At 48.6% G+C, this 21,375-nt stretch overlaps 1 protein-coding gene and 1 pseudogene across 1 annotated transcript in view; both read left to right on the top strand.

Annotated features, from left to right (window-relative positions):
• The window catches only part of LOC149366864 (phospholipid-transporting ATPase ABCA3-like), an 84,608-nt gene that overhangs the window by 47,960 nt on the left and 15,273 nt on the right, over window positions 1-21,375 (top strand). Inside the window, exons 15-19 of the mRNA XM_089572067.1 lie at window positions 5,367-5,799; window positions 12,048-12,517; window positions 14,469-14,594; window positions 17,731-17,985; window positions 19,623-19,793. Of these exons, the coding sequence (XP_089428193.1) occupies window positions 5,367-5,799; window positions 12,048-12,517; window positions 14,469-14,594; window positions 17,731-17,985; window positions 19,623-19,793 (1,455 nt within the window). The remainder of the gene's footprint in view (window positions 1-5,366; window positions 5,800-12,047; window positions 12,518-14,468; window positions 14,595-17,730; window positions 17,986-19,622; window positions 19,794-21,375) is intronic.
• Window positions 3,063-4,078, top strand: LOC149366865 (uncharacterized; annotated as a pseudogene).

Raw genomic sequence — 21,375 nt, 5'->3', positions numbered from 1 at the left:
TTGTCTGCTGCGGTCACTTTAACCTTATTATTCTCAGATTGAATCAGCGTTAGGCTGTAGATAGAGCATCAAAAGCACTGTTTTACAACGTTCTAAAGTGTGGAATGCGGTCGGTACAAGTGCAAACGCGGCTTTTTTTTTCCCATCGACGGGGGCGGACGGTAAGCGGGTAAGAGAACGGTAAGCCGGGGACGAAGCGAGACGAGCCAAACCACGGCCAGCCAACAGCAGACGCAGCAAAAGAAAAGCAGCGGAGTCAAGGTGAGCTGGGGAGGCGGCTCTCCCAAAATACCTTTTGCTCCGCACGAGGGGAACAATACAACAGATACACAAACAGAAATCGAAAGACTTAAAGCGGAAAACAATAACATAAGGAAGGAGCAGGAGCAAACGCGGAGAGAAAACAGACAGCTAAGAAAACAAATTAGCGATCTAATTGCAGAACTACAGGAGATACGGAGGACGGGATTCTCGCCGGTGAGAACACCGACACCCCCGCAACAAATAATAGAGAACCCCCAACACATGGAGGAGATAAACACAACAGAGGATGACTTAAAAACCCTCATGCTACAAATGCAGCAACAAATACAGCAACAACAGCAACAAATGCAGCAAGAAATGCAGCAGTTAAAGCAGAAAATAGCCCTGCAAGATTAGAGCTTCCGCAACTATGTCAAAAATCAAACACAGAGAACGGTAAACGACGCCAGGGACCGCCTATACAACGAACGCAGGTTCGGCACAGAAACCCAAGGGAACAATAGTAGCTGCAACACAGTAACATGGCAGGAAGACAACAACTAGAGATTTGGCAATGGAACTGTACGGGCTACAGGCGTAAGCAGGGGCTCTTGCAGCAATTCATTAGCACTAGGGGAACCCCACCAGACTTAATATTATTACAAGAAACAAATTGTATCCCGACCCTAAGAGGCTACAAATGCCAGGAAAACGGGAAAACAGCGACACTAATTAGCGACAGGATAACGACAATAAATCACGGGGAAATAGCAGACACGCAGTTGGAACACGTGATAACCGAGATAATTCCCAAAAGGAAAAGGAAAGCAAAAAGCACCTTCGTAATAAACATATACAGCCCACCCAAAAACAGGGGTGACTTTATTAAGCTTTTCGCGGAGGCAAAAAAGCTTGTAGGGCAGAATACCCTAATTATAGGGGGAGACTTTAACGCGAAAAGCCCACAATGGGGCAGCAAAAGAGAAGACACAAAAAGGGCGGAACATATGCGCAGCAGCAGAAAACACAGGCTACGAGCTACTCACGGATGAGAGCCAGCCCACAAGGCAAGGCAATAGCGTAAGCGTAGACACGTGTCCCGACCTAACCTTCGTCAGAGCAACAAAACAAGCAGAATGGGAAAACACGCAAGAAAACCTAGGCAGCGACCACTATATAGTCAGAGTGGCCATAGAAGCTGAAAGCATCAGGAGGAAAATCGGCAAAGCAAAATTCACAGACTGGGATGCCTTCCGTACCCACCGCAGAAGGATTAAAGGTGACATCCCATCTTTAGAAGAATGGAGTCAGCAACTCAAACAAATTACAGACATACACACCAAAGAAGTGATCCGCACAGAACAGGCACCAGAGGTAGACAGAAGACTCCTCGGCCTATGGGAGGCAAGAAGAAGCCTTAACCAAACGCTGGAAAAAACAGAAGCTGAACAGGAAACTAAAAAAGAAGATAGCAGAAATCACCAAGCGAGCGGAAGAATATGCAACACAACTGGCTAGACAAGAGTGGCAGCAGTTCAGTACAACACTGAACGGCACCGTAGGGACAGCCAGGACGTGGCAAATCCTGAGAAATCTCATGGACCCATCAAAGAGCAAAGCGGAAAGCAGCAAGTCGATACAAAGACTAATCCATCAATACGAGGGGAGAGAGGAACAGCTAATCCAGGCAGTAAAAGAGAAATGCTACGGAAAGGAACACGTGGAGGCCTACCGGGGAGAATACCAAGGGAAAGAAAACCAGGAGATGGACAGACCGATAACGAAGAAAGAGGTCATCGAAGCCATAAGGGCAACAACAAAGAACACGGCGGCGGGGGCGGACAAGATCCAGAACGCGTTGATAAGAAACCTCAGCGACGAAGCGATAGAGCAGCTTACGAAATATCTGAACAAACACTGGGAAGAGACGGTTCCGGAAGAATGGAAGCATGCGGAGGTCGTCATGATACCCAAACCAGGCAAGAAACTGCAGATAGAAAATCTCAGACCAATCTCGCTAACATCGTGCCTAGGCAAGCTGTTCGAGAGGATAATCACCAAAAGAATACAAAGACACCTAGAAGACGGAGGATGGTACCCCAACACCATGTTCGGCTTCAGGGAACACCTATCGACACAAGACGTGTTACTACAACTGAAGGAAGAGGTCCTAGAAACAATGCCGAGCAAAGGGGAAAACGTAGTCATGGCCGTCGACATCAAAGGGGCTTCCATGATTGCCCATGCGGCAATCATGGATGGCATCAACACCACCGACTGCGGAGAGAAAACGCACAACTACGTGAGAAGCTTCCTCACGAACAGAACGGCAACGGTGGGCTTGGGAGACCTGCGAAGCGAACTCTTCCAAACACCATGCAAAAGAACCCCGCAAGGCTCGGTGATATCACCAGTGCTCTTCAATATAGCAATGATCATCCTAGCCAGAGAACTTAGCCGGATACAAGGGATTAGACACGCAATGTATGCGGACGCCATAACCATATGGGCCAACGAAGGCTCGCTGTAAAGTAAGCAGGAGGCGCTACAAGCGGCAGCCACCTGCATCGAAGAATACACGAAGGGGACTACAATGCTCTACGGAGAAGTCCGAACTCCTCATAGTAGGAAGGCACCCCACGGAAGCCAGCCTTGAGGTGAAACTGGAAGGGCAGAATATACCGGAACAAAGAATGATAAGAACACTCGGCATGTGGCTACAAAGCAGCAGGAAATTCAGCCACACACTCAGCCTGCTAAGCAAAGCGGCGGAGCAAGTAGGCCGAATGATAAGCAGAGTAGCCAGCAAAAGACACGGCATGAAGGAGGAAGACACAATCAGACTGGTGGACAGCCTGATATTCAGCCGGTTGACATACTCACTACCTAACCACGCAACAACCAAAGCCGAAAGGGAGCAAGCAGAAACAATCCTCCGCAAAGCAAACAAGACAGCACTACATCTACCAAGGAACACGGCCAACGACAAACTAATGCAGTTGGGGCTCAGCAACACATTCGAGGAGCTGAGTGAATGCCAAGTTAAAGCGCAAGTCCGAAGACTCAGCGACACAAAAACGGAAGAGAACTTCTGACGAGGTTGGGTCGGGACACGGAGAACCACCAGAGTAACAGGGCAGACATACCAGATACATTAAGAAGTAACATAAGCATACAACCCATAGCCCGCAACATGGACCCAAATCTCCATGCCAGCAGAAGGAAAGCTAGGGCAGAGCACTACGAGAAAACGATAGGACATCGAGACAGCACGGTATATACCGATGCCTCCCCGTACTACGGCGAACATAGAAACAGGATGGCGGCAGTAGTCGTCAACCACCAGGGAGAACACATAACGAGCCTCACAACCAGGGCATCAAGCGTAACAGAGGCGGAGGAGATAGCGATATCCCTAGCAGTGAAGGAAGGAGATAGGAGGGGAAGATCTCTGAATATCCTAACAGACTCACAGGAAGCGTGCCGAAACTACACAAAGGGTAGGATAGGCAAAACGGCGCTCAGGATCCTCAACGAGGGGGTACCCTCGGGGAGGAGAGAAAAGCACAATATAATTTGGATACCGGGCCACGCGGGGGTCTGCAGGGCAACGAAAGGGCGGACGAACTAGCTCGAGGATTTACCATCCGAGCAGGGGAGTCACAAGCCCCGGAGGAGCTCTGGACCGACCGAGGGGCTGGGTATTCTGAAACACTAAGTCTATACAGGGGTCTGAGGTACAAATATCCCCCACCGCACAAAGAGCTAAGCAAGGAAGAAGCCGCAAAATGGCAGAAATTACAAACAGGCTCCTTCCCAAATTTATACATACTAAGCAAGATGTTCCCAACGCAATACCGCGCCACATGCCCCTGGTGCGAAGCGAGGCCAACACTATACCACATAACATGGGAATGCGATAGAAACATATCGTTTCACAAACAAGACACACCAAGTGTGGAGCAATGGGAGAGCCGGCTCACCAGCTGCGAGCTAGAGGCCCAAAGGGCGCTCATAGCATACGCAAGCGAGGTGGCCAGACTCAGTGGAGCCCTGGACTAGGGGCCCACCCAAGGCTAAGGAAGCGACCTCAAGACCTGAAGACAACCTCCGCCGCAAGCAAAACTTAAGAAATCAATAAAGTTTTTACTCACTCACTCACTCCCCAACGACAGCTGTAGTCTTCATTCTTTGAATGTCGCTGAATAAAAACGCACAGTAAAATCGCCGTACTACAGGAACATTCAGGATATATTAAAGTCGCCCTGTGTCTATAGATGACGGTAGGTTCACTGAAAATAGGCTTTAAAAGGCAAAAAGAATAATCAAGAGCATAGCCCCTTCTATCCGTCTCCGCAAACATACAGCAGAGCTCCAAAGCCATGGGGACCGGGAGACTCTGAAGCTGAATATCGCTGAAGCTGGTACTTAATTAGGATCGCGGGCTGTCGCGCAAGGGGCCATCGGGCAGCGCACATTCAGCAGCCGCAGCTTTGGCCCTCCTCGGTTTTCTTTGTAGTTTTTTGTCGGGATTCCTCGAGAGGCCGCCACCCCGGCGCCGTTCGAATGGGGTTGCTTTAAAACAGACGTGGTAAAAAGTACACGCGAGAAAGGCGGTTAGCTATACTGCACTGTTGCCAAATGCGAAAAGAAGAGGCCTTGCAAGGTCGCGTTCATGCCGCTGCAATGCTGCAAAAGCTAAAGACGAGCCTAAGCCTAGGACAGCCTGCCAAGCGATATTTCTGAAGATCTTTTCCCTGTCTGTGGTTGTTTGTCAGAGAAGTCGTGTTCAACGACGGCACCTGGATGACGCGTGGGTATTGTCGGTACCGTAGTGGATAGCACAGGCGATGACGTGTTTTTGGTGTACAAATATGTTGCATGTGTGAAACAAAATTTGTTGGAAGTTAGCGCTCGTGTTGTTAGTGTCATCTTGTGTCCTGTCCTACCCTGCGCTATATAATCTCGCTATGATCATGCAGCAACAAGCCCAAAAAGCTACGCTTTTAAAATTTGTTGTCTCTCAGCCTAGGCTTTTTCCCAGCAAAAGATTGAGATACTGTCACATTTAAAACGCTGCGTTCCTTTAAGTCAGGGTCGTTTCGTGTCGCGATCATGCGCAGGCTGTCCGCCAGTGCACACGACCTTGTGCTCCGGTGTCGCCACCTATCCCAGCTCCACGCAGCGAGTGCGCGCCCTGCTCACCAAGCGCTTGCTGTACTGGTCGCGCTCGCCCATCTCCATCCTCGTCGGCTGGCTCGGCACCGTGGCACTCTTCGTCACCTATTGGGAGCCCATCCGAGCTAGTTCAGAGCAACCGCGTGCCGTGTCGAACCTCGAGGTGCAGAGCAGCGTCCACTTTCGCGGTGGCCACTGTTTCGTACAAGCTGCGCAACCCACAGACTTCACTCGCCACTTCGAGGACCTCGCCAAAAGTGAGGGGGTCTCCGTCACCCCGTTGACGAACGCGACGAAAGAACTGGTGGAATTCGCACGCAAGGACTTTGCCTCGTACTACATGCACTACGCCTATGGTGTGGCTGACACCGGCACCGGGTGAGTGCTGAGCAGGTGGCATCCGAGGAGAGTGCGACGCGATATGCGCACGCGCAGTGTTGCAACGCAAAATGGAGGACTTGAGATCGGGCGGAAGAGTATGGGAACCGACTGCTTACCCACAACCGCATAATCACGAAAGAGAAGTGCCGTCATATGGTAATTGCGCTGAACAAATGTCTGAAAGCAAAATCTAGTTTCCTTTTAAAAGAAAATGCGCTAAGCGAGCTTATTCCGCTCAGTATTATAAATAAAAAAGCCTTTCTCCTCGTAAAAGCAAACTTGCAAAGTGATCCAATTACAGTAGTTAATAAAGAAGCCATAATTTAGTAATAAATGGGAATAAATATCATTGTTTTGGCTGTTGCCAGTATCAATGTTGATGTAACGGCGTCTCTCACAGCAACTACATTTATATGACCTGAACCTGGCAAACCACCTTTTCTTGAAAATCACCGTCCTATACCCCTCACTAGCTGCGCAGGTAAATTATTCGAGCATGTCGGGTAATGAAGGCTACAATCGCACCTGGTAACCATCAGCTCTTTTTGCATGCACTAACTGCTGCTTCCGACTAACTTTTCGACACGGGGCATAGTAATGCACCTAATGGAAACCGTACTCAACAACCAGACACACAAACAAGCCACCAGACCAGTACTGCACCAGACATACACAAAGCCTTCGACAACGACAGTCACGACGACATCCTACCCATACTAGCAAGAAACTGCGGTACGCGTACATTACGGTCCTGTGTTAAAGGGAATATCAGATCGTGTGGCCTCTGCGCTTCGCGAAACGCTGCCGCTGTGAACTTGTGGGAATTGTCGGCACAAGGTTCATGCACAGTAAACATAGCGGCTGGTCCTTCCGCGCATGCACCTGATGCCGCCCATTCTCGCCGCATCTGGGCAGCACGGCTTCATAAAGTGCAGAGGCCACGCGATCGCATGTTCCGTTTAACACTAGACCGTACTGTGCATGCAAATATGTATATGCATTCCGTTCCCAGTGCACGATCACCTGGGGGTCTTTAACGGGCACTGACATCTCATAGCACACGGACGGAAAAGGTGCCCGTGTGCTGTGCGATGTCAGTGCACGTTGAAGATCTCCAGGTGGTCGAAATTATTCCTGAGTCGTCCACTACGGCAACTCTTCCTTATCTCACTACCTCTTTTATCTCTGCCCTTACGGCTGGAAAGAAGTGCTGCGCAGCTCGGACCCCGCCGTCCAGGCGGGAGCCGTATGCGCGCCTAAGAGGTCGTCGCCAGTTGTCAGCCAACTGCCACCTGGCCCTTCTGCTAAGAATACAGGAACCCTTCTTTGCCGGTAATAATGTTTTCTCTCTCTCGCTATACAGCGCGGTTCAGGAGTCCGCCGGGATATGATACGGATACTACGCCATTTCCTTTCCTGAAAAACCAATTTTCACTTTTTTCAAGGAAGCTTGGAGCGGTTACGTTACGCACCATCCATTTACCCAACAGCGGCATTCTGCAAGGATCAGTTTTATATCCCCCCCTCCCCCCATTCAATATCACCATCACACCGCTAGCTAAACTTCTTGAAAATATACCGAGCCTCCTCCACGCAATTTATGCCGATGGTATCGCACTCAGGTCTGCCATTGGGACACCAGGGCATGCTCAGAACTCTTTGCAACCACACAGTACAAATATTCACACAGTCTACTGGTTTCAGCGCCCATTAAATCTCAGCTACTTGACGTATCTGCAACAAAATAAGCCTCAACAACACAACGATACCGACAGAAAAAAAGTTCCAATGCACACACAGTAAGACAACAAAGCGACGTACAGCCTTTGTCAAAAGTTTGGAGCCCAGGGGGTGTGCTTCTGAAGCACACTGTCTGGTTCGTAATGCATCACCAGCGCTCCAAATTTGCTGAAGATAAGAAGATTTCTGGTCCTGCCTCCTCCAATGGGTAGGACTATCACGAATGTTACAGGAGTCCCACTGCGAGGCTTAGAAGCAAACCTCCTGGGCTCTAAACTTTTGACAAATACTGTACATCACACGTACCGTCATCGCTAAAATAAGCCAAATAACGCATCTCATCATACTTGTCTCCAAACAGAATCATGGACTCAAGGACAAAGATACTCCAAGCACATCATAGACGCCCTAATCATCAAGAACCCCAGGTGGTCGAAATATCCGGAGCCCTCCACTACGGCGTCTCTCATAGCCTTAGTCGCTTTGGGGCGTTAAACCACATAAACCAAACCAAACTATCAGTAGATTGGCATAACGCCTACCATATCACAACCTCACTAAGGCAAAACGAACTGAACACAACGCTCCGGACAGCTGTCAAGGAAGGGCTACACCTACCTCTACACGCTAACACGACCAGCCTGCTACAACTGGGAGAATATAAAAATTTAGAGGAAATAATTGATGGCCACTAACCAAGTCAGAAACACAGAAGCAGAGAAACACCCGCTGGGCTCCACTGATTCAAAATGCTGGGCTACAACCCACCAAATGCACCCCCCTCCCCCCCTTAGCTAACGATCCTCTCTCCTCAACCTACAGGTGAAACCACTCCTTCGAAACATGAACCTGGACTACCACAAAGGTCGAAGGAAAGAGCGTTTGTCCTTTCTCACAAAAATACACGACACAAAAGACGCTATATATTGACGCGAAATCGCACCCCGAATCCCAGCCACCCAAACTGCCGCCTACCTGGACGCCAGCACTACCCGTGGAACAGCAGCCCTCAGAACCAAGAAGATCGCAGAGGAAGCCTGCCCATATCTATGTCTACAGCACACATCTGCATCCTGCTCACAGACCACACGAACATCTGTACAGACTACCGAACAGCATACAGGCTTTTCTGTAAGGGCACCGTTTCTTCATATTCAGCTCACGTACTATATACGCTACGTGCCTCATTGCAAGTAATCTCCATTATATGGGCCCTGGGCATGAGGACATCCCTGGAAATGAGCGCTATCATGCGTTTGCTGACATGGTCAAACCACAAGGTCACACCCAAAGGGACCGCTCGACTACTGCACCGTCAAAGAGCACTACAGGCAAAGGCAAAGCTGTATCGTATACCCTTCTCATCATTCCGGACTAGACCGCTTGCAAAGCACCTATTGGAGACAACTTCAAACTCATTCCCGTCCCCTCGGTGTGCCCAAATTTCCACCCCACCTTCTTTCCTTCGTACCCTACCACTCACGAAGCCAGTTCCCCCCCCCCCCCCCCCCCGCTCTGTATCAGTACATCCGGGAATATCCACATCCAATCTGTGTCCCATTCATTTACTCAATGGAGACTGGAGAGCGCCTTTCTGGTCAAACCAGCCTGTGAACAGCTCAAGCTGATCGACCGCGCGAGGCAAGAGGGGAGCGCCAGAAGGCTCTTGGACTGAGAATACCGGCCAAGAAAGTGTTAAGCCTTTCTGTAAAATAAAGGTTATTCTTTCTCTCATTTCTATTTCTGCCGACTGACTCCGACACTTTTGAAAAAGGGGTCGAGAAGCCTGTCCAATTTTCCGTGTTGCATAATGATGATTAAGTTTTTATGACGCAAGGACTGCCTTGGCCAACGTGGGCCGTGGCACAAGCTAGTTGGGTCTAGTCCAGGTCGGGTCAGATACCCATTTTTGAAGCATTTCTCCCTAGAGAAGCTGAACACCAGTCCAGAGGAAACATTGTATCGATTGGAAACCGGTCGGTACCTGAAAGTACTGGGTATCAAACCCTGCACCTATAACATACAAGGCGAATGCTTAAGTGACTGAGCCACCTCTGCGATCTTTTCAAGTGAAACATGTGAAGCAACTGCCGACGGACCCGATATAAAGTCACACCACCTGCCAAAATCCGCTTCCCCTTATTGTTGTTTGAATCAGTTGGCTTCCATTGCCAATGCCCTTTTTTGCTGCTCTAAGAGTTCAGTGAGTTAGTTTTTCCTCTTTTTTTTTTGCAAATTACACGTCGAAAAAAGCTAAAAAAATTGATATTGCTTTGCTTGCCTGCCATCATGTAACACGTGGCAGTGAACACCAAAATCAGGTGGGGTAGATTTTTAACAGGAGAGCAATTACTCATTGGAAACCACCCAAGCGCAGCCATACTACTACAAATGAAAGGTGTGCAGCTTTCCCGGAAATTCGTAGCTAAAGAGAAATTCGTCTTGGTCCGGGGTTCGAACTCGGGACCACCGTTTCACCGGAGCAATCGCTCTACCAACTGAGCTAACCGGGACGGCCAGCTTATGGTAGGGCGAGAGTGAATTGATCAATTACTGCAAGTGGGAACAGTGTTGGTGAAATGTTTAGGGGAAACCCTCAAGGTGGAGTATTTTCGTAATAGATCAATTACTCACTGAAAGCCACCGGTGAGTGGTGGGTTGATGCCAATGAGTAATTACTCCCTTGTTACAATTCTGAACATCCGGAAGAGCCTATTTATTTTATATGGCCGTCGGAAACAGTTTGTTGTGACCGCAGAAAGCATTTAATAGGTCTGACGTAATCAGGAATCTTTTGCGCAAAGCGAGACAAGACACGAGGCAGAAACACGCACACACCCACTAGTGCAAACTTTCAAAGTTTTACAGCGAAGAGGGAAAGTTGGTCATGATAATTAGTGTTCGCTCAACCTCTCGGGGCCCTCTATTAGTTACTCAGAATTCCAAGCTTAAAATAGTTTCATACAGTTGCGCGGAGTTTGCTTCTGGCGCCCCACAGACGACTAAACATGTTGATATTACGGACAGTTAGGCTACACCAGTGTACATTTCCTTCAAATTTTGGAAATGAAGAAATTTTAGCACCAAAAATATGCGCTTATCCTCAAGCTTGAAAAAAAAAACCTCTACCGAGAAAGTTCACCGAAAAAGACAACACAAGTCCTGTGAACAGAAATTTACTACTGCAGAACAAGAAACTTGCCTCATATATATGTCTACACTCTTCGGTCTTCGATGTGCTGACTTTGTGCCAGGAGGACAGCCACTCGATGGCCAACCACTAGCCGCGGAGGGCGCACCGAGAACGTGTCATTGCAATCGCATATAATAAAGCGACATTGACGCACTGACAAGCCGCTGCTGAGAACGGCGGTCGATCACTTAGCCACAGTCAGCGGGCACGCTCCGTTTGCTCGCAGCGCCGTTGAGAGCGCTGCAAGTTGGTAGCGCACGAGCGCAGTCACGTGGTATGTTTTCATATTTTGCGGGCTTTCTTCAGATGCCGGAAAAAAGGACCCCGTAGGAGATACGATGCTACAATAAACTGGAACGGTTGCTTATAAACCTACTCTGCAACTTAACGAAACGGTCTTCGCACTAAAATGACTATTTAAAAATTTGCATAATTCATCTTAGTTAATTAACTTGTTAAGCGCAATAAAAAAATATGAGGAGCGCCACGTGATGGCGAACAATGTGTCGTTGGTTTCAGCGGGCTGCGGTTTACCGCCGTTTTTAAATCGTTGGTTCAAGTTACGTGAAACGCCCATGTTTAAAGGCGAACGACATTTATAGGATTGTCTGGAGTGGCGGTGCTGCGCTTGCTATGTGCGTCAAACGGCCGCTTGATGACGTCGTGCATCGCTGGAATTTTACGAACCGTCTACGAGTATAAACTATTCCGCACACGCCGCCGGCTTTTCTCATAATGGGACTAGCAATACTTTCGTATTAAAAGGAACAAGAGCGTTTATCATTTATGATTATAGTAATCAACTATTGAATACTTCCGCTGTTCCATTTATGTTTAAGCTATCTGTGCATGCTTAATTCAAAACTGTGACGTCATATGGTGACAATTAGGCCGTGCCGCCCAACACTTATGACCATACGTAAAACATTGCAAACGAGACAAGGACGCAAGAATACATGTCGCACACGCAGACACTGTATCTTCGTCCCTGTATTGTTTGGGCTGTTTTCGATATGTGCAACAGCCAGCTCGCTTGATATTATAACTTACTTATGACCCCCCCCCCCCCCCCTCCCCACCACTATTGGCAAATATTTTCTAACCCTTTGCAATCTGAGCAGTACCCTCGTCCTGAGCTTTCAGCATTTCGCAGTATTTCGCGGCGGGGCAAGTGCATCGCTCCTAAATACCGTGTTATACGATAATTAGTATATCAGTAAGCATGTTATACCAAGACTTCCGACCAAGATTGCCCTTTTCGCACATTGCGTATACAGTATACTCGAGTTTTCGTTGCACTTCTATGACGCAGGGTGGAAGGCTGGTACAACCAAGCGAGTCCCGTGTCGCTCAACGTCCTGCTCAACCTCATCGACACGGCCTTGTTGCGCGCTGGCTCTGACACGCCCAAGGCCCGCTTCAGCACCAGCCTATCCTTCCACAGCGGAGGGCAGACGGCGCAGTACGTGAGGGCGGAGCCGGATGCGTCGCCACTGGAGGTCAAGAGAAGGGAGGCCCTCTCCAAGATGATTTCCAACAGACACCAGTGGCCCGGCTTGCTGCCCGGCATCCTGTGCCTGACGCTGTGCTGCATTGTCCACTACCCCGTCGCGGAATCGCTGAGCGGTATGCGGGAGCTGCAGCTCATGACCGGCGTCTCCGGCCCCCTCTACGTCGCCTCGCACTTCCTCTTCGATCTGCTCTTCCAGTACCTGGTGCCCTTCGTCGCGTGCTTCGCCATCTACTCGTTAAGATATGCGGACCTGCAGGCCAGCACGATTGGTGAGTCGTTGCTTTAGTGCATGATTCATGATCATCATCATCAGCCTGACTACACCCACTGCAGGGTAAAGTCCTCTCCCAGGTCTCTCCAATTAACCCTGTCCTTTGCCAGCTGCGGACACCGTATACCCGCAAACTTCTTAATCTCATCCGCCCACCTAACTTTCTGCTGCCCCCTGCTACGCTTGCCTTCTCTTGGAATCCACTCTGTTAACCTTAAGGACCAGCGGTTATCTTGCCTTCGCATTACATGCCCTTACCTACCCCATTTCTTCCTCTTGATCTCAGCTAGGAAACTAGCGGAGCTTAGAATTATCAGGCGCACTAAATAAACAGGTGGACGGTGAAACCACACCGACATGCCGCAGAAAGCGGAATCAAACTGCGTTCGACACGTGCGAAGCACAACACATTCTCCACGGCCTTTGCATAGCGAAGATATTGCGAAACAAGAAAACTGACGTGAACTCGTGTGAATTTGCCATTACATTGTGATTTGCCAGTAATCTCAAGGCGCAGCGGTTCGTGCACTCTAAAGATAAATACACCTATATGGGACTAACAAGGGTAGTAACGTTGTCCTCTAGCGCACTCTCTTTTACAACAGGGTGTGCGTTAGACGGGAACTTACTCCCTCTTTACTCCTTTCTCTTCGGAGTGTGCCCCGCTCACTACGTGACATCGTTCAGTGGGTTGGGTGCCCAATGTTGGGCCAAGATTGGCGTGCCAGAGGCATAATTTTGTTGCTCTTGCGCTGACGAATTCACCGCAAAATGCATAGACTGTTAAACATGAATGTGTATTTATGGGAGTAAAAAGATAGTGGGTTTCCTCTAGCGTAATCTCCTTTTAGAAGGGACTGCACTGGACGACAGCCTACTCCTTTTTAACACTTTTCTCTTTGGAATGTATAGGCTCCACATGAGGCGTAAAAAACTTTTCGCGTACGTTTTACCGTGCTCTGCGGAGCGTGTTATCTGTAGAAATTTTGACTTGCCGTCTAGAATGAGCACGGAAATTGTTGAGCACTGTGACAGATCGGCACACCTGACGCGAAATGAACAGTGAGGTTCATGCGGCGTTCGTCGGGCCCCTTTGTAGGAAAACATTACTGTGTATAAGCGAGATATCAGATACATGGGCGTCACTTGCAGCTTCCACAAAGAACAGCTATATTTGGTTATAATAATTATATCGTCATAATAAGCTTTGTTACAACGAGGTTTGGCTAATACTGTCTGCACCTTTAACATAAGAAACTATAGCAGGTGCGGCTGTTCGCCACTACAAAATTGACCCTGAAAGTTTTTTTTTTGTTTCAGTGACTAGTGATGTTGATTTTCAGTACACAGCCTGGGTACGTAGAAATATTTTGTTAAGTAAAGAGCGAGCCCACAGACGTGATATTAGTATTTCGCAGTGGATATCGCCCGCGTTATTGTCCTGGTTGTTGATTACACTGCCCATCTGGAGCCGGAGCTGTGCGCTGACGTGGAACGTATATCGTAAAGATTCCGAACAGACATTCTTAGCTTTTTGGGAGACATGGAAAATCAATTGTTTTCACTGCCCTGCTTCCGAGGAGGGCGAAATGTCAAGGACCACTTTTTCATTGTGGAATGAGAAGTATTTCCTATCATTTTTTGTTCCTGTTAAGTGCTATACAATGACATGCTCGTCCTCCGGTGAAAATTAATTGTGATGAAGCTTGGAGAGGGTGAATAATTAATGGTTATTATTTGCATAGTTTAAAAATGTGAGTAATGTTTGGGACTAGTTTTTTTCTGCGCGGGCTGGAAATTTTTCTTTTTCTTTCTTCCTTCCTTTCGTTTCTTCTTTCTTTCCTTCTTTCTTCCTCTCTCTCTCTTTCTTTCTTTTTAGTGCTACAACGATCCTATTCTTCCTGTCCTAAAAATGAATTGCTGACAGTGCTCCATGTATTTTGTTTCAGTGGCCCTGTACGTGTTCGTGCTGGCATTCGCCCCAATGGCAATATTAGAAGCCTACATGTTGGCGGAAGTGCTTCAATCAGAGGGCGCGGTCAACCTGTGGGCCAGCGTGCTCTTCTTCATCGGAGGTAATTAAAGGTGCCGAAATTTTGGCGACAGAATACGCGGGAACGTTCGCGAATTCTCTGCTCTCTTTCACGGTAAACGTTACACAAGACGACATCGCATGTTTTACTCCCATGGCAGGCTTTTTCTCGCAATGTAATGATTGCGAATGTTTGTTAAAACTAACACGAGTTTAAGCGTGAGGCGATACTATTGCATATAATAACGCAGCATACGTATGCAAACTCAGCGTTCCAGCGCGCCTAGCTTTTGAGTGTGTGGTGCTGTAATTTGTAACTAATTGTTTTAAGCGGTGAAAACGTGGACCTACAGTGGATCCTGAATCTATGGAACTCGACGCGGATCGAAAAGCTCGTTATATCAATAAGCCGATGCAGAAAATTGGCAGCGGCTTAGCTCGGCTGTGCCAGGACGTACAGGGTCCGTCAAAAGTTCTAAGGCCACAGGGTTTGCTTTTGAGCAGCATAGTCGGGCTGTTGAGATACCCTCGAAGCTCAAAATATCTGTAGAGAATAGAAGGAGGATCGTTCTACCATCTGAGAACCTCGATAGCTCTATCGGAATCTTAAGTGCCAGGATATACCGATGAAAAGCGGACCATGTGGCCTGGGAACTTTTGACGGACCCTGTACGTAGCGAAAGCAGTCATGCGACACAGCTGTCGAAGCGAGCAGAGGCGAGCGCAACGAGGCAAGCGGTGTGACGTCATACCGAACGGGGGCGGCAGCTCCGCGGCGAGGCGTGCGGTGTGATGTCATGCCAGATGGCGCTGCAAGCGCGCAGCGTCCGCCAGCTGCGGCGGTTGCTAGGCAACGGCTCAAGGTCGGCCTCTGTGCCTCCTCGGAGCACCGGCACATCCAAATCGCAAGTTCGTGGCCAGTGTAGCTTTCGCTACAAAAATGCATTACATAAGCTTATCTCTAAGCTGGAGGCTAACATACGTTGTCCTCAAGCTACTGACTTGCCGCCTGCCTGCGTGTGGGCAGCACACCGGTCGCTAGGAGTTGCTAGGCCTAACCTGCTTCACACCGAAAACGCAGCCGTCAGGGCTTCGTAACTAGTTACTGCCTATCATATGATGTGTAATACTGTTACCAGTACGCTAGAGATAAAAAAAACTGCTTATTAAAACTAGGGCCCCGTTGGTTTTCGCGACGCCTTCGGCAGCGAAGCAAGCGACGTATGCTATTCGAAGGCTAGGTTTTAGTTGCATCGGATGGCCTCAGTGCATGAAAGCGATGTGATTTGGAAATTTCCACAAGAGACCGAACTGCACCCTCAAGTACGTACCACGTGCACTTTGTCACGTTGTTTAACCCATCGCGGTAGCTCAGTGGCTCAGGTCGCGGGATCAAACCCGGCCGCGGCGGCCGTACTTCGATGGAGACGAGCTATAGACAAAAACGAACCTCTGCTGTACGATCTCAGCGCACGTTGCCTCAGGGCTGCCTCAGGTCTACAGTCGGCGTTTTAAGATCGCCTTCATCTGAGCTGGTTGATGCATAGTTTGCGTGGCGCAAGTTCGAGAATAGACGAAAGCACATGTGAGGAAACGTAGCACAACGCTAAGGCTGTCAACGAAGCTATGTTCCATTCTTGCCTTCTTCAATGACGCATTGTTTCAGACTATTTTTTATTATTCTCACTGTGCGAACGGGTGCACACAAGTTGGCAACGAGGAAAACTACATTGCTATAGTTGATATGCATGTAAGGAAAGCACAAGGAACCACTTCCATATCTTCGATTCTTCCAGACAGCCTCTGCAGCAGGAAAAGAACGAACCGCCTTTGTACATGTGCGTATCGTTTCCTAGATCATCATCATCAGCAGCAGCAGCATGATTACGCCCTCTGCAGAGCAAAGGCCTCTCCCATGTCTCTAAGATTAACCCTGTACTTTGCCAGTTGCGACGAGCGTATCCCCGCTAACTTTCTAATGTCATCCGCCCACCCAACTTTCTGCCGCCCCCCTGCTAGGCTTCTCTTCTCTTGGAATCCATTCCATTACCCTTAAGGACCAACGGTTATCTTGCTTTCGCATTACATGCCGCACCAAAGCCGATTTCGTCCTCTTGATTTTACTTAGTATGTAATAACCCGCTTTTGTTCCCTCTCCCACTCTGCGCACTACCGGTCTCTTAACGGTACGCCTATAGTTTTCCTAAGCCGCGGTGGCTCAGTAGTTATGGCACTCGGCTGCTGACCTGAAAGACGCGGGTTTGATCCCGGCCACGGCGGGCGAATTTCGATGGAGGCGAAAATCTAGAGGCGCGTGTACAGTGCGATGTCAGCGCACGTTAAAGAGCCCCAAGTGGTAGAAATTTCCGGAGCACAAAACTACGATGTCCCTCATAGCCTGAGTTGCTTTGGGACTTTAAACCCCCACAAACAAAACCAATCAAATGAGTAGCATCTAGAATTGAAAGTTAAGCAAAATGAACTGCAACCAAGATTAGTTATTCATCTTGTATTCGTTAGGAGGAAACAAAGCCTTGTATTTATGTTTTCTGTACCAGTCGCTAAAAAAGCGGTACGGTTTCAACGTAGTTTAACTGAGTAGACGTGCGAAAGCACGTGTTTAGTCAAGTTGGCTCATGGTTTTGCTTTTATGGGTGGCCGGGAAAGTGTCGCCCTTCAGCTTGAACCAGCTTTTGTTCAGATCCACACCTGCCAAGACGGAGACAACTTTTCTTTTCGAAATGTCGCGTAGCGGACTTGACTATCTCTTCCACCCCTTGTTCTGTTTGTTCTGTGAAGGATTCCGTCTTTCTTGCGCTGTTCGTGCTGCGGAATTTGGTTTAGGCTCATGTATTAACAAATAAGGCACTTCTCTCTCCTATAAAAGTGGTCTATAGACAGTTTATAGACTTATTATTGACTCTATTGACTTCCTGTAGATATTGCTTTTTGTCTATTCATTGTCTATAGACTATCTATAGACAAAAGTCTACTTAAAGTGTATGACCATCAATCTGTAGATTGTCTATAGACTGTCTATGGCATTTGTATTGCCTATAGACTTTTTCTCTGGGATTTGTCTATAGACAGTCTATAGACTTTATAGACAGAAGCCCATAGACGCTCTATAAACTGTCTAAAACGTTTTTTGTAAGGGCTGCCTAATACTCTCCCTGCAGGACCCATGGCCGATTTGCTCCACGCTATTCTCAAGATCAAGCTGCCGTCGCTGACGCAGCTGCGCCTGGTGTTCATGCTCTGTCCTCCGTTCGCGCTCAAGGAGGTGGTCATTGGGGCGCTCAACCTGGACGCGGCAGCCTCCGCATGCTCTGCTCTGCAGTCGTCCCTGAAGAATGTCGACGTGTCTAAGCTCAAGGCTGATCTCTGCCAACTGTGGCAGGGTGACAGCCCTGTCCTGGAGAAATGCTGCTTGAGTAAGTCGCTGAAGCGAGAGTCATGAGCTCCGGGCCCACTTCTTCATGGTGACAGCTGCGTAAGGGACTTTTCAAGGGACTGCGTAAGGGTTCCAAAGCCCCTCTGTAAAGATGGAGGTTGAACTAGGACAACTAAATTATGGCTTTGCTTTGTAAAGATAAGGCGGATTGGTACGATATCGCCTTGGCGCTGTGGTTCTTGCAGTGTCATGCAGTTCGTGCAATAGCAAAGACGACATGTGTAGGAGGTTCCTCCAAACTTCGAAAACAAAGCTTATCGTTATTTCACGCAACCAAACCAAATTGCGAAGGTTAAAAGGGAAGCCTCAGTATTTTAACCTTGTCTTTGACAAATCCGCTTGTAAAACGTCGGCTAGGGGACAGAGGTCCTCATGACTTGTTCATTTTTTTGTGCTGTCAAGAACCCCTAATTCCTTTCTTCTCTGCCTTGCATTTAAAAAAAATGGCTGAGGCTTAGCTAAGGTTAAGCCTAGTCAGATGCGAAGCATATTGATGGCTAGGCTTGGTAATACATGGCTTTCCTTGGTTGAATACTTGGTCATTTTAATACAACCACTAGAAGCCTTCGTCGTGGGGGAAGACAACGGCATGGCTACAGCGGAACGCCGACTAACCCCGAGACGCGCGTTGGGTGAGCGCCTGGATTGCCACGGAAGCCGCGTCCGCCTGCCCGGTGGAGCGAGCGTTTCACCTACACCGAGTGTGAACGCGCGTTCGAAATGCGCGGGAGTGTGACGTCACCATACCACGTGATTCACACGGCGCGCAACCGCAGCGATGGCACAAGTTGGAGCCCCGTCTCTCATCTGTCGTGACGTCATTGTGTCACGTGGTGTGACGCCACCATAGCACGTGGTCTGCACGGCGTGCAACCACAGCGACGGCACAAGTGGAGCCCCGTCTCTCATCTGTCGTGACGTCATTGTGTCACGTGGTGTGCACGGCGTGTAACCGTCACGAAGGGCTTGGGTTACCTATTGTAATATGCTTCGCATAAAAGCAAAGTTATCATGGTAGTACGTACTCGAGAATGAAGAAAAGTGGAAGGCTCTAGAGAATGTGCTTCGGTTAACCGCCGTGTACTGCAACTTAAAACAGACGGCCAAAAAAACAACGTCTTTGAAGAAATAGTTATCACCTCAGCTCTTACTTACAGCGCCTAGTCCGGTTCATTTCACTGACCGCAGCTGTGGCCTAGTCATTTGAGCATCCGCTTTGCATGCGGGAGGTGCGGGGTTCGATCCCCAGTGCCGCCTGGTGCACCTACCGGTGATATAATGGATACAAGCTTTCTCGTGAACCGGTGCTTGGCTTCTTTAAGTTTAAATGCTTCGAAAAGGGTCTTTGACCCCACCTTGAGTAAAAGAAAAAACCTACGGCCATGGCGCTCTTTTGCCTCAGACGCCCTTGCACCAAAAAAAAGTTCATCATTATTATAGTCTGGTTCATATAGGCGTTGCCAGCTGCTGGCAGGCGAAAGTAGAAGATTTTGGTTCCTATCGATACAAGCCTGAGAATACAGGATGTTTTGTTTAGCACGGAGAAAGAATCCCACGCGCCTTTCTCTATGATTGCCCGCTGATTCGTCACCCTGTGCTGTCGTTACTGTGTTTCAGGTGCCTTAAAGAACGCCGACGGGACGGTGGACGTTCCGGGACCCTTCTCGCTCTCCGAGCACGGTATAATGAGTGACATTGGGCTCATAGCGGGCGCGGGGGTTCTCCTCTTTGTGCTACTCAGCTTACTGCACTCTGGACATGCCGTGCAACTTCGTGCACTCATGACAGGTTTGTATTCGCTGTTTCTGCTCACAGGCACTGGAAATTACTTGGCGGGCAGAGAGTGAATCTCAGAGATCGTTTCCAGAACATAGACTTCTCCTACCTAGACAACACTAAGAAAAATTGACACGGACATCAAATTCCTATATGATTTCGCAATGCGATCGCAATAGCAGCTGTTCATTCGTTTACCAGTAGTGACGTCACTTTTCGTCTGATGACGTCACTTCCGGCCAGCCAAGACAATGCGCTCGTCTGGTGACGTGACTTCATGCCAGCGAATGGGAATGCTCCGTTCTGGTGACGTCACTTCCCTCTAGCAAAGTGCAGAGTTTTATGAGGAATGACGAATTTTGTACGCATGGAGCTGCTAACGATATCGGATTAGAAAATAATGCTTTGCGAGGTTGTACGGGCGGATTTGCGGGGTGCGTTTTCCAACGTATGATCTTTCCTGCAGCAACGATCCAGGCAGTTTTGCAAGTCCATCCGCCTCTGATACGCGAATGCCTGCGGCCCGAAGGGGTGGGAAAACCTTCACGCCTGAATATAACAAACGCTAAATACAATTTGTCTGTACTCCTGCATGTCTCTCAAATGTTTCAAGCGCGGAGCTCTCAATGTGGGGTTAATAAATGACTGATTCTTTTTTTTTTGGCATGCGAAGCAGCTTGCTTACGAACGTTCGGAAACCTAGACAAAGACACATGACACTTTATAACTAACCGTTCTTTTCACTCACATCCTTCGTGGGCTCTTCAAAACCATTTCAAAGGCATGGAAGGAGACGAAAGCCTTTGAAAGAAATAGCCCCGAAAACAAAGGGGCTAGAGCACTGTACACATCTCTTTCTGAGGCCGGGGCACAACCCAGTCACGTTACTCTGAGCCCGAGCCTAGCACGAGTCCGCTGTTTTAGATCGTGGAAAGGTTTTCACTAAACAGCGTTCTTTTTCGTAAAACTAAACCTTGAGGTAAAATACATTTTTTTGTGGCGCTTGTTGGCCACAGTGCCTAATAAAAAAGTGCCGTATGTATGACCTCGCTCATACATATCAGTTGGTCTTCACCTGTACGACTGTTTTAAGGTTTAATGAATTATATGATGAGGGCATATGTTCCCAGTTACGTTACAGGTGTTCGTGTCTCGCTAGCTTAGCTGTCACGTTGAGCCTCTTAAAGAAAAGATGGTTTTGATGGCACCCTCTAGGTGCGCGGTGGCTCTTGAACGGAGTCAGAACCGGGTGCGCTGAAATGTGATGATAAGCGCTGGCGTTCACTTTTTCGTACGCGTCCTAGACTAGACAGGCATCCGTGGAGGAACTTTCACATGCAGCTTCGCGTACCCATACCGTTTTCATCGCTCTAGGAAGAGGCATTCACAGTTAGCGAAGGGCTGAGCCTGCGAAAGTACTGTTTCATTGCGCGACCGCGAGCTCCTTTCTGTCCGCGTAGTGTGGACTTCTTCGGAAAATGTGTCTTTCTCTTAAGTCATCGCCAATCTGAAATCACTTGCTTAAAAACAATTAGCCAGCACGGCACTGCTCGGCACGCCTCTGCTTTTACACTGTTCAGTAAATCCTACAGTT

Source organism: Amblyomma mixtum, chromosome 1 (assembly GCF_055824585.1).
Source record: "Amblyomma mixtum isolate Tamu chromosome 1, ASM5582458v1, whole genome shotgun sequence".
In the NCBI taxonomy this organism is placed as follows: Eukaryota; Metazoa; Arthropoda; class Arachnida; order Ixodida; family Ixodidae; genus Amblyomma; species Amblyomma mixtum.
The sequence above is the reverse complement of the archived record's forward strand: the minus strand, read 5'-3'. Positions and strand labels throughout refer to the sequence as shown.